Source organism: Hippocampus bargibanti, linkage group LG14, assembly GCF_051943395.1.
Source record: "Hippocampus bargibanti isolate YZ-2025 linkage group LG14, ASM5194339v1, whole genome shotgun sequence".
NCBI classification, from domain to species: domain Eukaryota; kingdom Metazoa; phylum Chordata; class Actinopteri; order Syngnathiformes; family Syngnathidae; genus Hippocampus; species Hippocampus bargibanti.
In genome coordinates, this window is record NC_142747.1 from 931,344 (window position 1) to 951,298 (window position 19,955).

Genomic DNA, 19,955 nt, shown 5'->3' on the forward strand with positions numbered 1-19,955 from the left:
TTCTGTGAATCCCCCTCCCACACTGCTGCGGTCTTGACCAATCACGTGCGGCTTTAACTTTTTTTTTGGACTGGGGGCGGGGAATAGAGGGCAAATAAAAGTCGGCTGCCATTTCTCTGTTTGGAGAACGGGCTCGTTCACTCATTGCTGCGTTCCGTGTGTATCCCGAAAAATAGTTGCTATGCCAAGATTAAATTCTCATGAATTTATTGTTCGTAAGCCGAAAAGTTCATTAGCCAAGGCGTTCGTAAACCGATGTGTCACTGTATTTCTATGCAGCGCGGCTCCTCCAATATATTTTGATTATCTGACAGTAATGCACAAGCATCTACTTGAGATTTTGACTGAGGGTAAATGTATTTATATTATTTATATTTATTTATATTTGTCATTTGTATTTAGTCATGTTAAATGACTTTGCAGTATTGTTTCTATCAACCCACCTTAAAGTGATGGTTGCTGTGAGGATTGATAGGCAAACAGGAGACCAAGCAGTCCAACATCACAAGTTCAGCATCAGCATTGTGGCTGCCTGGCTCCCTCCAGAAGGTTTGGTGAGTTGAACATACAAACTCCACACAGGGAGGCCAAAGCATGATCTGAACTCACGACCTCTGCGCTTTGAAGTCGGCATGCTTACCGCTTGACCCCCGGGCCACGAGATTTTGTACATTTATACATTTAATAATAACTTCCCCATACCTCTTTCATTTATTCGTTTATTAATGACTTCCCCATAACTCTTTCATGTATGTATGTATGTACAGTATGTATATATGTATGTAGCAGTGACGTGCGGTGAGGTTCATGGCTGGTGAGGCACTGACGTCAGCAATGACATCACCGCTCGTCTCTACTTAGTATTTGAACGGTAAATTCAGCGATTTTGATGTTGATTTCTGTGAAGTTAAATGGACAAGAACTTTAAAGTACAAATCACTAAATACATCTAACTGTTTAATTTATTTTTTCATTTGATATTTCCATGACAGCTTTCCATGATGACAGGTGAGGCGCTGCCTCACCTGCCTCCACTGACTGCACGTCACTGGTATGTACGGTATATTGTACATTGTACGTATGTATGTGTGTATGCGTGTGCGTGTGTGTGTGTGTGTATGTGTGTGTGTCCGTCCGTCCGTCCGTATGTATGTATGTATGTATGGTTTTTGTTTGTTTGTTTGTTTGTTTACCACCTTTGCATTGGACTTGAATTGTCCCTACGTGTGAGTGGTTGTTTGTCTATGTGTGGTTGGTTGTCTATTTGTGCACTGTGATTGGCTGGGAACCAGTTCTGGGTGTCCCTTGCCAATAAACTGCCAAAAGACAACTGGAATGGGTTCCAGCACACCCGAAGAGCTTTGTGATGATATAAGGATCAAACAACGAAAGGGTGGATACCATAGTAAAAGATTGAACTCCTCATCTACATTCCACCTGTCAATGTCACACTTCAGAGTTTGTTTCTTCTCAAACGCATGGTTAATATTTGCATACTTACACTGACAGAAGTCACATTGTGTCATCCGTCTGCCATCAGTCGACTTACAAACATCAACTCATCATATCTTTGAGGAACCGCCAGTGGTTCCTTCTTGGGGAAATTAACCCATACGGTATCTCATTCATCTCAAATATTATTCTATGTCCAATGGGAGAAATGTAAGTGAGTTTTCTGGGATTTCAACCACCAACCCACCGGCTATTGGACATCTGTGCCACCATGACGCAGCAAGACCATCAGTTAGAGGGTTTGGCCCTGTTGGTAGGTGGTTATAGACGGTGACAAACTGGTCTATTCCACGTGGAATCAGACAATGTAGTACAATGTACTTTCTGGATAATCCTCAGCCTACAAACCCTACAAACAAAACTTGACAACTTGAAATGGGAGAAATCAGATGAATGTGGAGTCAGGTGAGAGAGGGAGGCTCCTCCCTGGAACATTGTAAAAAGAAAGATAAAAGATGACATTCAGTTCTAAACATCAAACACAAGGGAGGGACCTAAAATAGAAGAAGGGTTGAAGCATTTTTGTCCCCAGGGCGGCTCTGTTTGACATTTAAACTAATTGTACAGAATAACGAGTGAGAGCCCAGAACAGGAAAATACTTGCATCGTGGTTGATGATAAAATACATCACTGTGCTTTCTGCACGCTCAATCTCTACAACTGTACAATAAAAGAATAGAATGAAATTAAAATCTTGCTCACCATATGCCAGGCCAAAGTCAACTACCGCATATGCTGTTTTTTATTGATGCCACAAGCCAAAGTTGCCTGATACCAGGTTTTAAGCATGGTTTACATTTCGTCACTTCTTATAATATTGAGGTAGAAAATGTGGCATTTTTAAGTATTTCATTGTTTTTTCAAGAGACTTGGACAAATGCAGTACATTTACTTTCTGCTCTATTTGTAACTGGTTAAAGTCCTACCTACAATTTTAGTTTCGACCACGAGGGAGAATATCATCGTTTGTTTTGTTGAGTGCCCTGTGGTTGACTGGCAACCGGTTCAGGGTGTCCCCGTCTACTGCTCAAAGACAGCTGGGATGGCGCCCAGCATTCCCAATGACCCGAGTGAGGATAAAGTGAACCGGACAATTAATGGATGTTGTTTTTGTAAACCTCCAAATAATTACAAAATAAAAATGAAATCGAACAACGGGTCCTTAAAAAGTGCTTAGGTTAACTCAGAACAATTTTCTGAGCAATAAAAGTACTCCTCATAGACTTGCTTCGGATAATAAACAGCTGTAAGTTAGTACTTCAAAAATAACACTGCTTATCATGACAAACTAAAAGTTGTCACGATTTGCAAGGTAATGATGGTGGTGGAACCCAAAAAAGCATGCAGGAGGGAGCAGCAGGGTGTATTTGACAAATTGTATTAAAATAAAGTCAGCAGAAACAAAATCTCAAACATCAGAACAGAAAAGTACAAAGTAGCAACGAAAACCATGAGTTAAATATAACAAGATGAAACAAACCTGACAGGGTGAAACAAATACAATGACCCGACACCGAATGGTCTTGCTGGGAGTTCTTTTAACTGCCACTGATTGAAACGAGCAACAACTGTGCAGCAGCAGGCGGGGCCGACGGCGCCACCCATTGGTCGCCAATCAGAATGTGACAGTACCCCTCCCTCAATAGACTGATTCCAAAAGTCCCAACAGTCTCCCAAAAGGCCCACCTCGCCGGGGAACGAGAAGGAGACGGCAACCCTTGCCTCTCCTGGGAACATGAAATAAAAGGCGACGGCGTCCTTCGCCTCGCCGGGGAACAGAAAGGCGACAGCCTGATGGGAACGGGACTCGGCCTGACGTGGATGTGGACGTGGAGCGGCTCGTGGCGGATGTGAACATGACTCAGTTCACACGAACACACGGCAAAGCATGGCTCAACATGGACGTGCTCTGCCAGGCGCAGAGTGGTTCCCCGGACAGCCATATGGGAACAGGTACCGAATCTTCGTGCCCGGAGTCCTTTTAACTGCCACTGATTGAAACGACCAACACCGGTGCAGCCGGCGATTTAACTGTTTTTACATGCAATGGATGAGTATTTAACTCAAAACTACAATAAATATTTTCATCTACGAGTAGGTTTTTTACAGGGATTGACAATCTGAGAGTCACTTGGCAACTAGTAAAATGGCAAGAAACAAAGAACACATTAAGAAAGTGGTTGTTTTTTTTTTTTTTTTTTTTTAATTACTTTTCTTCTTTTTCCTTGTTACTTCAAAAGGCAACAAAGGAAGACATTTGGAAATGCTCCCGGGGTGACAAGATACCAGTGGTGGGCCGTCAGGGCCAGCAAGGCCTTCTCTGCTGGCCTAACATAATCAGACATCATTATCATAATTATAATAAGTCAATTTCATTAAAAAAGTATTTTTTCTAAATATATATATAATTATTCTACATACTGTTTTCTTGATGTTATATTACAGTAAAGTCTCGATATATCGATAGTCCCGGTTATATCGATACTAGTTCTATGCACGCACGGAGAAAATTACATGCAAACAGGGTCGGATATATCGATAGTCCCGGTTATATCGATATTTTTTCGGACTCCCTTGAATATCGATATAACGAGACTTTACTGTATATCCATTTGGTTATACTCCTTTCAGTGTTGTAGTTTTAGGTCAGAGTTTTTAATCCAATCAGAATTCAGCTAGCTTGTGTCGCCAGGCTGTATGACACGTGAAATGACACGTCTGGCTTGTATCGTAGCAACATGTCTGATGTTTACAACAAATCAATTGCTTTTGAAAGGCTGAAGGAGAGGACAACTCGCTGTCGCATGTAGGCCTATTCTCAAGAACAAATGAAAAAGATTTGTTTACTTTTATTTTCAACAAATAGTTTGTTTTGTGAACGTCTTGTTGTTTTTCTTATATTAAACTGACATTTTGTAATTTAGCGTAAAATCTTGTTAAAGATTGCATATTCTTGATGGACTTCATAAAACTTTGTGGACAAATGATTTTAAATTTCCTTTAATTTTGAAGTGTTTGCAGTATCACGTATAGTGACAAGTTCTAATTGCTGATGCAGATTTATTGATGTGTAATTGCTCCGGAAAATAGCCTGTGTTGTAGACGATTAAGGTGATGCCACGCCCAGTACTGCGTGCGTGTGCTTTTGTAAATGATATCTCCAGCTGTTGTGTCATAAATTATGCTATTACGAGGGATATTTGTTCAAGTCGGACTAAGTAGGACTTCACTGAAGGCCTAGGTGTGAAATGCACGGACCGTCACTGCAAGATACAGTATGTATATTTCAGTGAGGTGGCCGTCGGCGCATGTAATATGACAAATTGAGCATCACAGAAAGAGAGTTCACTCTGAGTGGCTGCCGTGAAATGACACGTCTGGCTTGTATCGTAGCAACATGTCTGATGTTTACAACAAATCAATTGCTTTTGAAAGGTAAGAGCAAAAGGTGACATCACGCAATGCTGACAACAGTCCTCATTGGGTCAACACGAAGTAACAACAAACACCATGTGACAAAACAAAACAAAAAAAAACAACTACACAAAACAAAGAAACATCCAAGACAAAAAATGGAGAGCACTTGCCAACTGCTACCGATGACTTTCATGGTCTCATCTCTCTCCAGCTGTGCAATACAATTCTGATATTTTGACACTGTGACTGTAAAGTGTCCTTGAGAGTTTTGAAAGGCGCTTATTAATGAAATGTATTATTATTATTATTATTACTTGCTTTTGTCACGATCTGGTTGGCGACCAACGGGTGGCGCTGTCTGCCTCGCCTGCACATTCACAGGTGTTGGTGGTTCCAATCAGTGGCAGTTAAAAGCACTCCCGGCACGACCATTCGTTGTCGGGTCATTGTATGTGTTTGATTCACCCTGTCATATTTTGTTCCTACCAACTTTATTTAAATTACACCTTGCTGCCTGCTTTTTTGGGATCCACCACAATGCAAACCGCAATAGATGTGTTTTGTGTATGCTGTGGCTGGTATATTGTTAATTATTAATAATATAATTAAAAAAAGCATACATTAACAGTTAATACTTTTTCAGCTGGGGGTGTGCCCCGAGATAATTTGAACGGAAGAAATGTGCCTTGGCTTGAAAAAGGTTGAAAACCACTGTTCTAGAGCAAGGCGAAAACGTCCTGGCGTGACGTCACGAACAAGGGGGGCGGGACTTTCTGAATCTCCCCATTTCGAGCTCATTTTGTGGCAGTTTTGTGACACTTGAAGTCATTTTGATTGGTGTTTTGCATCTGACTAAAAATATCAGCCTGCGTGTTTTGGGTATTTTAGATGCTATCAAACGTTTTTCTGATGTCAGTTGGGAAACCAAAAAATGGTGTCGGTTGTCCTTTCACTGCCGCTAGTGACAATGCTATTTGCAATGAAATGCAATTTACGTTTTTTAGGTTCTGAAAGAATATTTAAGAGTTCTTTGCTTTTTATGGGCGGAAGGAAACGAAACATGGAACAATCAATCCTGTTATAAGATTAGTCTTGTAAGCTTACCTTAATTTTTACCTCACACTTCACTGTTTATTAACAAGCATTCTGATTATTTAATTGCATGTCTGCCCAAAGAATTCCAACCATTTGTTTGTTCTTCGGAATGAATGGTTCCACCCATTCAAGTATTTAAGGCAACAGAGCTTTCCATTACTGACAAAGGACGTCGGCAGCAGCATCATGTACTGTAAGCATTTTCATGATTTTCCTTGAATCTCTTGGACGGTTCAGTTTACTCTTTATTGAAAAGTCATTGATTGTATACTTGCAGTTGTGACTTGTTGACGGTGTTAGTTAGACTAGATCTCTTTGGCGTCTATGATAAAATACGTGACTTCAACCATGGCGTCAACTGCAGTGACCTTTCTCTTTCCATTAAGAAATGGCAAGAGAAAGGTCATCGACGGAAAAAGAAAGGTCACCACAAAATAATGCCCCGGCTCAATTCAACTAATATGGCCCAAGAGCCCTTTTCTAATGTATGTTTAGAATGCTTGTAAAATAATACAGATATGTATGTATATATTTTTTATTTTAAAGGACCTCCGTCCCCTCCTTGCTGTGGAATATGTCATCTCCAATGATGACAAAATGGGTATTAATATCTCCTCAATTTAACATCACAGTGTTATATTTAATCGAACACAATCCACAGCCTCTAACATGATATGTTTTCCGACAGTTGGGGATCACACTTGCACTCCTGCATATGGGTATGTCCATTTTAAACCGTACAATACAACCTTGGACTGCACAACATCAAACATCGTTCCTTGTACACTATCTGTCAGACATGTTTTATACACACACGCACACACACACACACACACACACAAATTGATAACTCGAAAAACAAACATTAAAACACGCATCTGTCTGTGTATGTATTCTTCCAGCAAATCACATGCAAGCCAGCGGCAAACGTAAGCATGCTACTCATTTTGTTTATTGCATATGAGGTCTCAAGATTAAAAAGAGCAAAACACCTGCTAAATTCCTGATCCCAATTCACATAAGGATATATAAACACATCTGACGAAACAATCTGCACTGACATTTATTGGAATGCACTTGAATCTTTTCTCATTGGGTTGAATGTTGGTCAGATTGTTGGATGATTCATGCTTTTTCATTGCAAATTGCTTTTTAAAATGCATATACTTAATTTTGAATTTATGTTCATCTTGTTCCATGACACTCTATCCACACCAACTCCACTTTTTTGCCTCTTTGACGAAAGACAAACAATGCTGGACTAATTGGTATAATCACGACAACCCCGATAACAATGGAGACTATGAGACACTCAGTAAACTGCGTCTCGAGAACCCGACGGAAATCTGCGATGTGCCAATTCAAATTGAGGTTCGGACTTTATCTGGAGAGACTGCGGCTTCAACAGGCGAGACAATCTACAAGTAAGTCAAACATGCAGCACAAATATCCACAACAGATTTTTTTGGGGGGGGTTTGTTTTTTGTTTTTGTTTTTGTAGATGAATTGTACAGTCAAGAGCTAATCTTGAGGGAAAACAATGCTTTCAACAATGTTCCAACACTTTATCCTCATTTGAAGGGAATATTTAATTGAATTGTTCAATAATTAATAATAGTGTAATCATGTTTTGTGGCTGCATAACAAAAAACAATCACGGCGAGAGCAAACAATTGTTACTTTTTGAAGGCAGGCAACTCCAACTCCAATGCCAAGCAAAAGAAAAGTAAGAATTCAAAAGATCCAGTGCCTTAATGAACTGGACGCACATCCGCTCATGATGTATTTCTCGGGAGAGAAGTGACAACACGGTTTTGGATGGGTCTCCCCAAGCCCACGTGGGGTTTTTCTGGGTACTCCGCTTTCCTTACACGTTCCAAAAACATTTGTAGCAGGTTAATTCATGGAACAAAATTGTGAGTGTGAGCGTGGATGTTGGTTCGTCTATGTGTGTCCTGTGATTGGCTGGCAACCGGTTCAGGTTCACTGCTGAAATAATGATGGAGCTTCATGCCCACGACCCCTTGTGAGAACAAGCAGATTAGAAAGTGGAGGGCTAGAATATAAATAAAGTATACGGTGATACCCAAATGAGGATGAATCGCTCTGAAAAATGGATCGATGCATAGAACGCGCTGCACTCATATCATCATAAAAATGACATGACAAATAAATATGGAGGACAAACGTATTCTGATCTGATCTGATTTGTTCTAATCTGATCTAATCAAATCGAATCGAATCTGATATGATATAATACATTATATTATTTTTTGCGGAGGTGAGCGGCAAGAGCAGAAAGAGAGATGTTGAGGTCCAAATTGAATGAATGAATGAATGAATGCATCTCAGTCACATGTATTTTAATCTGTATATGTTTCATCTCTGCAGGTCTGACACAAAAACAGGATTCATCTGTAGAAATGTCGACCAATCAAGTGGGACTTGCTCAGATTATCAAGTTCGTTTTCTGTGCCCACTCACTTTCTGCCCCATAGAAGGTAATCATTCGGCCATATGCAATCAAGTATTTGCCGCTTATTTCAGTCTGGATCTTTCTTTCAATGTCAACTTCACACACCAGCCTAATGAGTACATATTTTCACACAAATGAAAACCTGTTTTGGACTATACATGTTGAAGAACCAATGCCTTGTGTCTGTTTGTGTCAATTTACGCCTTTTCATATATCATTTTTTTAAATGCTTCAACAGTTGTCCTAATTGTTCTACAGTACACAAAGGACAAGCCAGGGTGTCAAACTACTTTTATTCACGGGCCCCTGGAGTTATGACTGTGAAACTCACGATTGCAGTTGGATGCGGATCTGACCCTTGAAAAAGCCATAAGAATAGCACGGCAAAGTGAGGAGGTGAAGAGGCAACAGCCTTATCTGCGGGGGGACACCAACTCAGAGGCAAGTGGCGCCGAATCTGTTGACAGAGTGTTCAAAAGCAAATTAAAGACGGCTAAAAACTCACCCAACTATGCCAATAGCCAGACAAACAAGCCCCACAGTACTCACTTTAGAAAGGAAAGGGGGGCACAGTCAGTGTGCCAGAAATGCGGCAGCTCTCCTTCTCATCCAAAATTTGATTGTCCGGCCCATGAGGTGAAATGTCATGCTTGCGGGCGGAAGGGACATTTTCAGCGCGTATGTAAATTCAAATCGACGCATGAAATTACAGGAGATGAGGAAGACGAGGGGGAGGAAGCAGTTCTCCTTGGCAGTGTTGTGACAGACCGTGATCCGTGGATGGTCAAGATCGACATAAATCAGCGCAGTGTGATGTTTAAAATCGATACTGGCGCCGACGTCACTGTTCTGCCATACAAAGCATTCAAGGTCACGTATCAAAACAATCTCCCTAAACTGAAAAAGGCAACAAAACGACTCCTGGGACCAGGGAGCAGCCCTCTTGAGGTTGTGGGCGTCGCCAAGCTGCCGCTGAGAAAAGGTGAGAAGGAGGTGATGGAGGATGTTTACATCAGTCGTCATGTGCATACTGCCTTGCTGGGGAGATCTGTGAGCTGCAGGCTGGGGCTCGTCGCACGCCTAGGCAGCGTCACTATGCAGTCATTAAAAGACAACTACCCAAAAATATGCACTGGACTCGGAAAGATGCGGCAGCCGTACAACATCAAACTGAAACCAGGGTCTGAACCTTTCTCTTTAAAAACACCAAGGAGGATTCCATTGCCATTAATGGACAAAGTCAAGAAAGAGCTATCCCGCATGGAACGACTCGGAGTAATAAAAAGAATCGAGCAGCCAACAGACTGGTGCGCTGGCATCGTGGTAGTGCCCAAGAAATCAGGTGCTGTACGAATCTGTGTCGACCTCACCAAACTCAACGAGTCAGTCTGCAGAGAAAAGTATATCCTGCCATCAGTGGAGGAAACACTCGGCATGCTGGCTGGAGCCAGGGTTTTTAGTAAGCTGGATGCAAAAATGGGGTTCTGGCAAATACCCCTAACACCTAATTCCGCAAAGCTTACAACTTTCATCACGCCATTTGGACGCTATTATTTCAAGAGGCTACCTTTTGGGATAGCCTCCGCCCCTGAACACTTTCAAAACAGAATGGTAACAGAGGTTACAGAAGGGCTGGACGGTGTTGTTTGCCTCATGGATGATGTGCTCATATGGGGCCGAACGCAGGAGGAGCACGATGCCCGCCTGCATGCTACCTTGGAGAAAATCCAGGAGGCAGGCATCACTCTTAATGTGGAAAAATGTGAACTGTCAAAGTCAGAGGTGACATTTCTAGGCCATGTGATCTCAGACAGCGGCATCAGGCCAGACCCAGCTAAAACTGAGGCAGTAAGGATGATGCCGGAACCAACAAATCTAACAGAGTTGAGGAGTTTTCTCGGAATGATGAACCAACTGGGGAGGTTTGTGCCGGGGTTGGCAGATCGAGACAAGCCTCTCCGAGACCTCCTGTCCAAACGGAACTGCTGGGTGTGGGGCGTCGACCAGGCACGAGCCTTTCAAGATTTAAAAGACGCGCTGACGTCCACACCGGTGCTGGCCATGTTTGATCCCAACAGAGAAAGTAAAGTCTCTGCAGATGCGTCGTCGTACGGGTTGGGCGGAGTTCTTCTCCAAAAGTGGGAGGAAGAATGGAGACCAATAGCTTACGTGTCACGCTCGCTCACATCTACGGAGCAGAGATATGCTCAAGTGGAGAAGGAGACTCTGGGGCTGACCTGGGCCTGCGAGAGGTTTCGTAACTTTCTCATCGGGAAGCATTTCTTGATGGAGACGGACCACAAACCTCTCCTGAGTCTCCTGGGGTCCCAAGCCCTGGATACATTACCTCCACGGATACAACGCTTCAGAATGCGACTCATGCGCTACTCTTACTCCATCTCTCACGTCCCAGGAAAAAGCCTGTTGACAGCTGACACACTGTCTCGAGCTCCAGTGGAGAAGGGGGCGACACCAGATGACAAAGAATTGCTTGAAGATACAAACATCTACGTCGACATGGTGATGGAGAACCTCCCGGCAACCACCAATTACCTCGAAAGGCTGAGAGAGCAGCTGCAGAGGGACAGCGTGTGTGCACGTGTGATGCAGTTGTGCAAAGAAGGCTGGCCTGAACAAGGCCCCAATGAACCGGCACTCAGGCTGTACAGAGCAGAGCAGGCATTCCTCACAGTCCACGACGGAATCCTACTGAAGGGACAGAGAATTGTCATACCTTCAACCATGAGAAATGATGTTCTCGTTAAACTGCATGAAGGTCACCAGGGTGTGGTAAAGTGTAGAGAACGAGCGCGGCGGGCGGTGTGGTGGCCTGGGCTAAGCCAACAGCTGAACGAGTTGGTTCTCAACTGCCGAACATGCTGCAAGGAGAGACTGAACCACAGAGAGCCAATGATTCCATCACCGTACCCAGGAAGACCATGGGAAAAGCTAGGAGCAGATTTGTTCATGCTCGGAAACAAGACCTACTTGCTGGTTGTAGACTACATGTCAAGGTATGTGGAAATAGCTCTGTTGGCCTCCACAAAATCGAACGAGGTAATCCGCCACCTCAAATCAATATATGCACGCCATGGGATCCCGGACCTTTTGGTTTCGGATGGAGGGCCTCAGTTCTCCGGAACAGTCTTCACAGAGTTTGCGGAGTCATATGGGTTCCGCCACATTACAAGTAGCCCACGATACCCTCAAGGCAATGCCGAGGCAGAACGTGCAGTTCAGACGATCAAAAGCCTCTTGAAAAAAGCAGATGACCCCTATCTGGCCTTGCTTGCGTACAGGGCTACCCCTCTTGAAAACGGGTACAGCCCCACAAATATTTAATGGAGAGTATTAGTACTTGGACGCAACAAATTGGTAGATTACTGCAAAACATGATTTGCTTTTAATAATAATAATAATCAAAATACATTTCATTTATAAGCGCCTTTCAAAACTCACTTTACAGTCACAGAATCAGTTTTTCTGTGGGTGAGCAGCGGCAGCCACGTGCGCCAGTGTTCACTCAAGTAACTCAAATAGCTGGAATGTTAGCTAGCTAGATAGCTAATAGATAACTAATAGATAGCTACCCAGTTAGCTAGTTAGATAGCTAATAGGTAGCAAACAGATAGATAGCTAGCTAGATAGCTAACTAGATAGCTCGATAACTCAAGTGAGCAACATGGTGTCAACAGACCTGGAAGGTCCCATTGTCCATATTGTAAACATCCACAAAAGTTAAATTAAGAGAAAGAAGAGAAAGAGTCTCATCATAACGACGCAAGGAAAAATACATATTGTGAGGCCTTATGAAATGACATGGCGGGTCGTATCTGGTCCTCAGGCATTGGGTTTGACTCATGTGACCGAAAGGAATAGTTGCCAAGAATAACGTGCCTACGTCTTCAACAAAAAGTGTATTTGAAGTTATTTTAAAGGACAACAACATCATTTTTTTTGTTTCCGAACTGACATCAGAAAAACGTTTCATAGCACCAATAATAGCAAGCCAAACGATCGGAATGAAAGTCAACTGGCCTGGTCCATACACGAAGTTACTGCTAGCTAGCCTGCACACGGCTCACTAGCTTCCACACTTGCTTTCTGCTGTCTCTCGCAGACATACTTTTTTTTTACTCGTCAGGCTTATTTAAAAGGTTCGTTTACCTGTTTCAACATGAACGGGCAGTATCATCCAATCAAAATCACGCTTTCCGCCAACTGCCGCCCAAACAGGAAATGAACCGTGAAAAAGCGAGAAAATGTATTTAGTTTTATCGGCGAGCCAGATGCAACCATCAAAATAGGCATGCGTGGCTCGCGAGCCATAGGTTCCCGACCTCTGATATAAAGAAGCCCACATCCTCGTGATGGTTAAGTTTTGCACCTCTTCTCTGAATGATTGCTCTAGAATGCTGGACTCCGTGGTTTGACCGAGACAACCCCTGTGGCTATGGAGATTTTGAAACTCTTCCCGACTTGCACAAAGAGTATCCATGGAAGATCTGTAAACATCCAATTCAAATCCAAGTCAGAACCACGTCAGGAGCCAATGTCAGTTCAACGGGCGACGTGATTTTGGCGTGAGTACAAGAACTACAGATGTTGGTGACATGAAGCGCCTACGTGCTTATTGGATAGATACTAATTGAGTGCATCGTTTGTCTCGACAGAGCGGACACAGACGTAGGATTTGTTTGTCGAAATTGTGACCAGCCTCATGATGGTCATTGTGCAGATTATAAAGTTCGCTTCTTATGCCCCCTTGAATTCTGCAAACAAAAAGGTAATATTGCGCCAATTGCGCCATTGAAAAAATATTTCAGTATGAAGAAAAGTGTGACAAAAATAATTCTTCCAAATGTTAATTTCCATTTCATTGTTTCACTCACATTCATGTTGTCTGTAGCTTTTCTTTGAAATCTATTATCTGATTCTCTCCTCTTTCATCTAGAACTGCTTCATGTCACAAAGAGGGTACAGCAAGTGCTGAAGAATGAATGACTCTCTGTGTCTTTATGTTGTCATATTATTTATTTTATTATTATTATTATTTATTTTTTTTTACTTCAAAATGGAGTGGCTGCCTTTCCAGCAGCTCATCTGTTTTGTATTTTGTTTTTCTACTTCTTTCTTTCCTTTCCTCTTCCTTTCATAACTTTGCTGTCTTGTTACTTCCGGGTAGAGTGAACGCTGGCGCGAATGGCTCACCAGCACAAAAAAAGTTCTTATCCCGTGACTGTAAAGTGTCCTTGAGAGTTTTGAAAGGCGCTTAGAAATACAATTTATTTTTATTACTATTATTATTAATCTTCCGCACAAAAGGTGCTTTGGCGTAAAAGGCGCACTTCTAATGACTGGCCTATTTTAAAACTGTTTTAATCTCTATAGGTCGCATTTCATTGTAAGGCACATTTGACAATAGAGACTGCAGTTGGGTAATATACCCACTAGATTGAGCTATGAAAATGGAATACAATACAATACAATGTAATACCACTTCATCTATGTACCGCCTTAACAAACAGCTGCGATTTACAGAACATTGAAAATACTACGTCCAAGAAATCAGAATATTGATCCATATACAGTGAGACTTACGAACTTAATTGGTTCCCAGACAGACTGTGTAAGGCGAAACGTGTGTATCCCCAAATTTTTTTTCCCATAGGAAACCATTAAAATGGGAATAATCCATTCCCAGGTCTCCATAAAATATAATTTTCAACTCAATAAACCTTAAAACTACACACAACATACCTTATTATATGTATAATAAATGTGCTATTGTATTGTAATGAAAGAAATACACTGCACTGTATAATAAAGTCACTTTATTTACATTTGTGATGGTCGTTGATGGCTCTTAATTGACACCTGTTGCTTTCTGACTTGTAAGGTCTTACGCAACAGGCATCACATTATCATTCATCATGTTGATGATTCTCGTAGCCTTTTCTGGATGGAACTGTTCAATAAAAGCCGGCACATCATTCCACTTAGCAAATCATATCCTGTGTGTTGAGGACCTCATTATGGTCAGCAACAAGCTCCTCGATGCCATCTGCATCCACTTTACGTCCTATGTTCTGTCCATTGGAAACAATGTCGTCCAAAACAACAGAGTCATGAGGGTCAAATCCTTCAAAGTCCCTCTCAAGGATGCATGCGGGACACAAATTCGTCCATGCTGCTTTCAAGGATCGAAGGGTAACATCATGCCAAGCCTTTTCTATCAGCTGAACACAATGATACACATTGGAATGGACTTAGCATATCCGCTAAGCGGCTAAATCAGACAAACACACACCTCATTCATGTTTCTCAATGATCTCCTTCTCCTCGACTGTAATTTTCTTTTGTGTCTTCTTAGGCTGAACACAAGCCTGTGGTGTCTTTTTCAATCCCAAAAAAGCAAAAGTATCTGTAAAAAAAAAGGCGATCGACGTGTGTGTGTGTGTGTGTGTGTGTGTGTGTGTGTGTGTGTGTGTGTGTGTGTGTGTGTGTGTGTGTGTGTGTGTGTGTGTGTGTGTGTGTGTGTGTCTCTCTCTCTTTCTCTCACTCTCTTTCTCTCTCGCTGTGGATCGCCGTGTGCGTTCAGAGAAAGGGGGTGTGGAAAGGCAGGCCGGCTGGGGCGCTTTTCGCTCATGTGCTTTGGTGTTCTTCCGCAGAAGATTACTCTGCCAGCCGTGGTGGGCGTTGTGTATCGCGAAAAGTAGTGCGTAATCCAAGGTTTAATTTTCATATATTTAATGTTCGTAAACCAAAAAGTTCGTAAGGCAAGGCGTTCGTAAACCGAGGCCTCACTGTACTGTACAAGGTGCGTCAGCTTGGAAGGTACACTGAATTCGTTTAGCTGCACTTTACTGTGCGGAAAATACGGTGGTCATCTATTATCGCTGTTTGTGTGTTTCGAACCAATTCCCTTTTCCGTAGTCATGTTTCTCTCAATCTTCATCACACTTGGTTTTAGAATGTTCATCCTTTTCCTTCATTAATTAGTATGTAAAAAGATACCTTAATACAACGATTCGATTGCTACATGTTAACACCACACATTTTGGTACAAGTTCTATGTTTCCAATTGAATCCAAGACAACAATACACATTTCCCACAATATTTAATTTGTCATCCTCTTTGGTTGCATGTGTTTAGTATGCAAGACTGCATGGTACAGCCGAGACAGCCCTGAAGAGAACGGTGACTTTGAGTTACTCAAAAAACTCCAATTTGAGAACCCAAATGAAATCTGCCCATTCCCACTCGACATTGAGGTCAAAACTGTCGACGGAAACAGTATGTCTTCCACCGGGGATATCATTGCTGTGTAAGTACTTGATCCAAGGACAAATGTACACATTTATGACCAATTTTTGCAAGCCAAGTAAGCACATCACTAAACTGTATCTTTCTATTGAGGCCAAAGTATAAACTACTCTTCACTCCAATCAGATCTGCTCAGTTTAGAAAGGGAGTTACATTTACCACAATATATACATGAACACTTTCAAGGTTACTTTCAAGCGATTACATTTCTTTGATTGTCATGTCTCCTTTCGTTTCTGCAGAGTGGATGAAACTACTGGGTTTATCTGTAAAAATGATGACCAGAAGAGTGGAAACTGCTCTGATTATAAAGTTCGTTTCATATGTCCCATCGATTTCTGTAAAGAACATGGTAACTATGCATAATCAACGATGCCTTTGAAGTAATCTCATCACAGATTGGAATAAGAATGACAAAACCACCATGCATTACCAACACCGCTTACCTGCAATGGGTCGCAAGGAGTTTGTCAAGCCTATCCCAACTAACTTTGGGCAAAAGGTGGAATAACTCCTGAAAAGGTCGCCAGTCAATCACAGTCCACATAGAGGCAAACAACCACACACACCCACATTCATACCAAGTGAATGGGAACCGATCCCACGCTGCCTCCACACAAGTCAAGTCAGTAAGTAGTGTGCCTCTCTACACTATCAGCAACCGTATGACATAACAATCCTTGGAAATATTTGAGGAATTATTTCACAAATATCCTGGTATACTTGAAGTTTATCACAGACTGACAACCAGTTTAGGGTGTATGTGTCTTACTGTCATTCGGGCAGTAGGAGGGCTACACCCTAAACTGGTTGCCAGCCAATTACATGGCTCACACAGACAAACAAGTAACTCACACTTACACCCAGGGACAGTTTAGACTCTAAACTGTCTACACAAACTGTCTAAACTTTAGAGTGTTTTATGAAGCTCTATGCATGTTTCTAAAATGTGGGAGGAAACCGGAGTACCCGGAGAAAACCCACGCACGCACAGGGAGAACATGCAAACTTCACACAGGGAGTCCGGCTGGATCGACATTCAAACCTTGCACCCTAAACACGCTAAACAATCGACTACCGTGACGGGGATAAGGGGGAGTTCCCGACGCAGCTCTTTGGTCGTCTGCAGCCATTTGGGTTGCTTCGTGAAGCCTTGCAGTGTAGTGATGGAAGATAACTCCTTCTGACCGATGATACCTGCGTTTGTTCGAAATGTTTTTCTTTACCTGCCTCTGCATTCACAGTAGTTGACACCAAGTTTTTTACAAGACCTTTAAAATTATTCATTCATTCACAAAATTAGTTTATTCAGCAAACCTTGTCGTGTACCTATGGTGATTTCTACAGAATGCTGGACTCCATGGCTAGACGGAGACAATCCCTCTGGTGCTGGAGACTATGAGACTATTAGTAATCTGCGTTACAATTATCCTTGCAAAATCTGCGCAACTCCTATTCAGATTGAAGTCGAAACTATACATGGGTTCAGCGTGGCTTCAACCGGGGATGTGATTCATGTGTAAGTACTTAATCCAGCACTGATGAATACTTTCTGCTTATTTCTTAAAGGACAACCGATGCCTCCGGACAAGTTGCGTCCATAATTTCTAAAATCACTTCAAATGTCTTCTACTGAGCGTATTTGACAAAGATTCCACCGCACATATATAGCTATATTTTACGTTTTAAGACTTGCGCTGAATTTACAGGAAGTCTTGTTTTTGAGTTGGTGACAATAACTACCGTGACGTCATGGTAGGTATCGTCACTGACCAAGAAAGCAATGGATTTTGGGTACTTTGTTTGGTCTGAACACTTCGCATTGATTCGTGTTGATGGCGAAATTAGAAGAAAAACACATCAATAACGCGATGGTGAATCGTTGTGTGTTGCACCAAGACTACTATTTGATACTAGCTGACACAAATTCCCAGCAGACAAATCGGCCCATTTCCAACGGAGCTTGGGCGCCATCTTGTGCATTTTCTGGGACGCTACATTGCAGTCCAGATGCCTCAAAATGACACGGAATGAGTCCTTGAATCGATTGCAAACATTTATGCTTTCCTCTTCAGAACTATTTGAATCGTATTCATAACTGGATTAGTAACAAGAAAGCATCATTATCTGAATCTGAATCTTTTGATTCTTGAGCAAGGCAAGACGCCACGAACAAGGGGGCGGCACCTTCTGAAACGGAACCTTTCTGAGGTCATTTTGAAGTAGTTTTGGGACACTTTTAGTCATTCTGATTGGTGTTTTTCATTTGACTAAAAATATCAGCCTGCGTGCTTTGGGTATTTTAGATGCTATAAAACGTTTTTCTGATGTCAGTTAGGAAACAAAAAAATGGTGTTGGTTGTCCTTTAAATCTAAGGTATGACGCATTTGTTAAGAAGAGCATGTATTAAAAAAACAACGATACACATGTAGAGTGAAGCATTGGAGCCAAATGTATTCATGCAGATTGCTGTCGAGCTGAAGCAACAGTCCAAGAGATGAGAATGCCTCAATACTGTTTCCCAACAGAGCCGATGCGGAGACAGGATTCATCTGTGAAAACTACGACCAGAAGGATGGCATTTGCTCAGATTATCGGGTTCGTTTCAAGTGTCCCCTTGATTTCTGCAAAGCACCAGGTAAACATGATTAAATTGTTCCTTTCTTAAATTAAAGTCAAAGCGAACGGAGAAACACTCACTCTCTAGATCATCTGGTATTCTTAAATTAGGTGTCTACTCCTTGACCACCTCAATGTGATTTAGAAAGAAGTGGATGTGGAATATAGTTTTAACAGACACGTTGGATGATTACTTCAATCTTGTAAACAGCATTTCTTCAGTTTACATTTCATTCAGTAGCTCATTGTATATTTAGCAGAACCGGAACAATGTTTATTTTTTTGTGACTGCTTTTGTGTTGCTAACTATCTCAAAGTGAACCATATTTCTTTCTGTCTTTGTTTCTTTTTCTACAAACGAGCTTTTGTTTGAAAATAATTTTACTTGAGCCCATGAATTGACGACTCAACACAATAGGCTTACAGTCTTCAATCATTTTTGGAGAGTCCTTCATGATGGATCAAAACATTTCGGATAGAAATGTATCCAATGATCAGAAGTAGCTATGCGATATCCATGCAACTCCCATATACACAGCAGAATCTGCATTTATTTAATGTAAAATATCACCTGAAACCCATGACGATCTAACAATCTTCTTTTGGCAGCTGACGTCGGCTTACTCGCCATCCTCGTCCTTCTTGACCTCACTGCAGCTTTTGACACCATTTCTCATCCCATCCTCCTTGACAGAGTTTTCTCCATCGGGATCACTGACACGCCCCTACGCTGGTTTCACTCCTATCTCTCTGGCCGCTCTCAGTTCATCCAAATGAAAGGACAACCGACAGCACTTTTTTGTTTCCTAACTGACATCAGAAAAACGTTTAATAGCATCTAAAATACCCAAAACACGCAGTATTATATTTTTAGTCAAATGCAAAACACCAATAAAAATGACTTAAAGTGTCCAAAATCTGCAAAAAAATGAACCCGGAAGTGGCCAGTTTCAGAAAGTCCCGCCCCCTTCTTCGTGGTGTCACCCCAAGACGTCTTGCCTGGCTGGAGAATCAAAACAATGGCTTCAGATTCGGAGAATATGCTTTCTTGTTCCTCATCCAGGCTGATTAATTCCTTACACGGAGCTTTGTCGCCCTCTTCTGCCTCTTTTTGGTGCAACACAAAGTTTTAAGACCAAACAAGTACAGCAAAATGCATTGACTTGATGGAAGGACTGCTACAATGTGTCCTTTTTTCGGTCAGGGGCGTTCCTTCAGTGACGTAGGGTGAGGACTCGTCACCAACTCAAAAACAAGACTCCCGGAATATTCAGCGCAAGTCTTAAAACGTAAAATATAGCTATATGTAGTAGAATATTTCATAAATACGCTCAGTAGAAGTCATTTGAAGCAATTTTACAAAACATGGACAAAACTTGTCCGGAGACGTCGGTTGTCCTTTAACTCCTTCACTTCACAGTCCTCTCCTGTATCTTCTGGTATGGCCCAAGGCTCTGTCTTGGGACCCCTCCTCTTTATCACCTACCTTCTTCCCCTTAGCAGTAGAC

At 42.0% G+C, this 19,955-nt stretch overlaps 1 protein-coding gene across 1 annotated transcript in view; it reads left to right on the forward strand.

The window, feature by feature from the left end:
- The first annotated feature begins 6,334 nt into the window (after positions 1-6,334).
- LOC148887969 (mucin-5AC-like) overlaps positions 6,335-19,955 on the forward strand; it is a 29,571-nt gene continuing 15,950 nt past the window's right edge. The window contains exons 1-11 of the mRNA XM_089014301.1: positions 6,335-6,625; positions 6,713-6,743; positions 6,927-6,953; positions 7,271-7,448; positions 8,416-8,525; positions 12,912-13,083; positions 13,174-13,286; positions 15,657-15,828; positions 16,070-16,179; positions 17,175-17,346; positions 18,357-18,466. Coding sequence (XP_088870427.1) covers positions 6,599-6,625; positions 6,713-6,743; positions 6,927-6,953; positions 7,271-7,448; positions 8,416-8,525; positions 12,912-13,083; positions 13,174-13,286; positions 15,657-15,828; positions 16,070-16,179; positions 17,175-17,346; positions 18,357-18,466 — 1,222 coding nt within the window. The 5' untranslated portion in view covers positions 6,335-6,598. The remainder of the gene's footprint in view (positions 6,626-6,712; positions 6,744-6,926; positions 6,954-7,270; positions 7,449-8,415; positions 8,526-12,911; positions 13,084-13,173; positions 13,287-15,656; positions 15,829-16,069; positions 16,180-17,174; positions 17,347-18,356; positions 18,467-19,955) is intronic.